This window comes from Limulus polyphemus, unplaced genomic scaffold (genome assembly GCF_000517525.1).
Source record: "Limulus polyphemus unplaced genomic scaffold, Limulus_polyphemus-2.1.2 Scaffold7320, whole genome shotgun sequence".
NCBI classification, from domain to species: Eukaryota; Metazoa; Arthropoda; class Merostomata; order Xiphosura; family Limulidae; genus Limulus; species Limulus polyphemus.
In genome coordinates, this window is record NW_013672930.1 from 25057 (window position 1) to 27232 (window position 2176).

Below are 2176 nucleotides of genomic sequence, written 5' to 3' on the forward strand. Positions count from 1 at the left end.
ATGACATAATGAAGTGGGTTTACTTAGGCGGACATACTATATGTTTATGACATAATGAAGTGGGTTTACTTAGGCGGACATACTACATGTTGATGACATAATGACGTGGGTTTACTTAGGCGGACATACTATATGTTTATGACATAATGAAGTGGGTTTACTTAGGCGGACATACTGCATGTTGATGACATAATGACGTGGGTTTACTTAGGCGGACATACTATATGTTTATGACATAATGAAGTGGGTTTACTTAGGCGGACATAATACATGTCTATAACATAATGAAGTGGGTTTACTTCGAGGACATACTACATATTTATGACATAATGAAGTGGGTTTACTTAGGCGGACATACTGCATGTTGATGACATAATGACGTGGGTTTACTTAGGCGGACATACTATATGTTTATGACATAATCAAGTGGGTTTACTTAGGCGGACATACTGCATGTTTATGACATAATGAAGTGGGTTTACTTAGGCGGACATACTATATGTTTATGACATAATGAAGTGGGTTTACTTAGGCGGACATACTATATGTTTATGACATAATGAAGTGGGTTTACTTAGGCGGACATACTATATGTTTATGACATAATCAAGTGGGTCTACTTAGGTAGACATACTACATGTTTATGACATATGAAGTGGGTTTACTTAGGCGGACATACTACATGTGGGACAGCGGTATGTATATGGACTTCCAATATTAAATCTGGGGTTCGATTCCCCGCGGTGAACATAACAGATATCCCAATGTGGCTTTACTCCAAAACAAACAAATAGATTAATCTGTGATGTGGAACTCGTATTTTTATAATTCCATGTTCTTTTACTTCTTTACTTAGGATTGCTTTGACGACTGTTTCTGGAACACCAGCATTGAGATCTGTGGCTGCACGAACGAGAGGCTAAGTGTTCTGTTAGGCGGGAAAATCTGTGAAGAAAATGGTAAGTTTTTGAATGTTTTGTGCTGTTGACTTTTCGGATTAAATAAAAAAATATTTGATTATTCCCTGTCGAACAAATAGATAAAGAAGTTTACAAAAGAAGGATTGGGTTGATTTTATATTTTTGAAATCGATGAATGTGGTTGACTTTATTTTGCTGAAACCGATGTATCTGGTTGACTTTACCTTGTTTCAAAACAAGCCCATTATCTACACATCTTCAGTTGTTAACATGTACCGTTTCAAAACAAGCCCGTTATCTACACATCTTCAGTTGTGAACATGTACCGTTTCAAAACAAGCCCGTTATCAACACATCTTCAATTAGAGGCTAATAGAGAATAGAGGCTAATTTCTTCAGAGACTACGGTTTTAGAGACTACTTTCTTCAGAGACTACAGTTTTAGAGACTACTTTCTTCAGACACTACGGTTTTAGAGACTACTTTCTTCAGAGACTACGGTTTTAGAGACTACTTTCTTCAGAGACTACGGTTTTATTGACTACTTTCTTCAGAGACTACGGTTTTAGAGACTACTTTCTTCAGAGACTACGGTTTTAGAGACTACTTTATTCAGAGACTACGGTTTTAGAGAATACTTTCTTCAGAGACTACGGTTTTAGAGAGTACTTTCTTCAGAGACTACGATTTTAGTGACTACTTTCTTCAGAGACTACGGTTTTAGAGACTACTTTCTTCAGAAACTATGGTTTTAGTGACTACTTTCTTCAGAGACTACGTTTTTAGAGACTACTTTCTTCAGAGACTACGGTTTTAGAGAGTACTTTATTCAGAGACTACGGTTTTAGAGACTACTTTATTCAGAGACTACGGTTTTAGTCACTACTTTATTCAGAGACTACGGTTTTATTGACTACTTTATTAGAGACTACGGTTTTAGAGACTAATTTCTTCAAATACTACTGTTTTAGAGACTACTTTCTTTAGATACTACGTTTTTAGAGACTACTTTCTTCAGAAACTACGGTTTTAGTGTCTACTTTATTCAGAAACTACGGTTTTAGTCACTACTTTATTCAGAGACTACGGTTTTAGTGACTACTTTCTTCAGAGACTACGGTTTTAGAGATTACTTTCTTCAGAGACTACGTTTTAAGAGACTACTTTCTTCAGAAACTACGGTTTTAGTCACTACTTTATTCAGAGACTACGGTTTTAGAGACTAATTTCTTCAAATACTACTGTTTTAGAGACTA

General features: G+C 35.9%; 1 protein-coding gene across 1 annotated transcript in view; it reads left to right on the top strand.

Moving 5' to 3' along the window:
• Positions 1-2176, top strand: part of LOC111089775 (amiloride-sensitive sodium channel subunit beta-like) — a 12382-nt gene that overhangs the window by 629 nt on the left and 9577 nt on the right. Inside the window, exon 2 of the mRNA XM_022402832.1 lies at positions 857-959. Coding sequence (XP_022258540.1) covers positions 857-959 — 103 coding nt within the window. The remainder of the gene's footprint in view (positions 1-856; positions 960-2176) is intronic.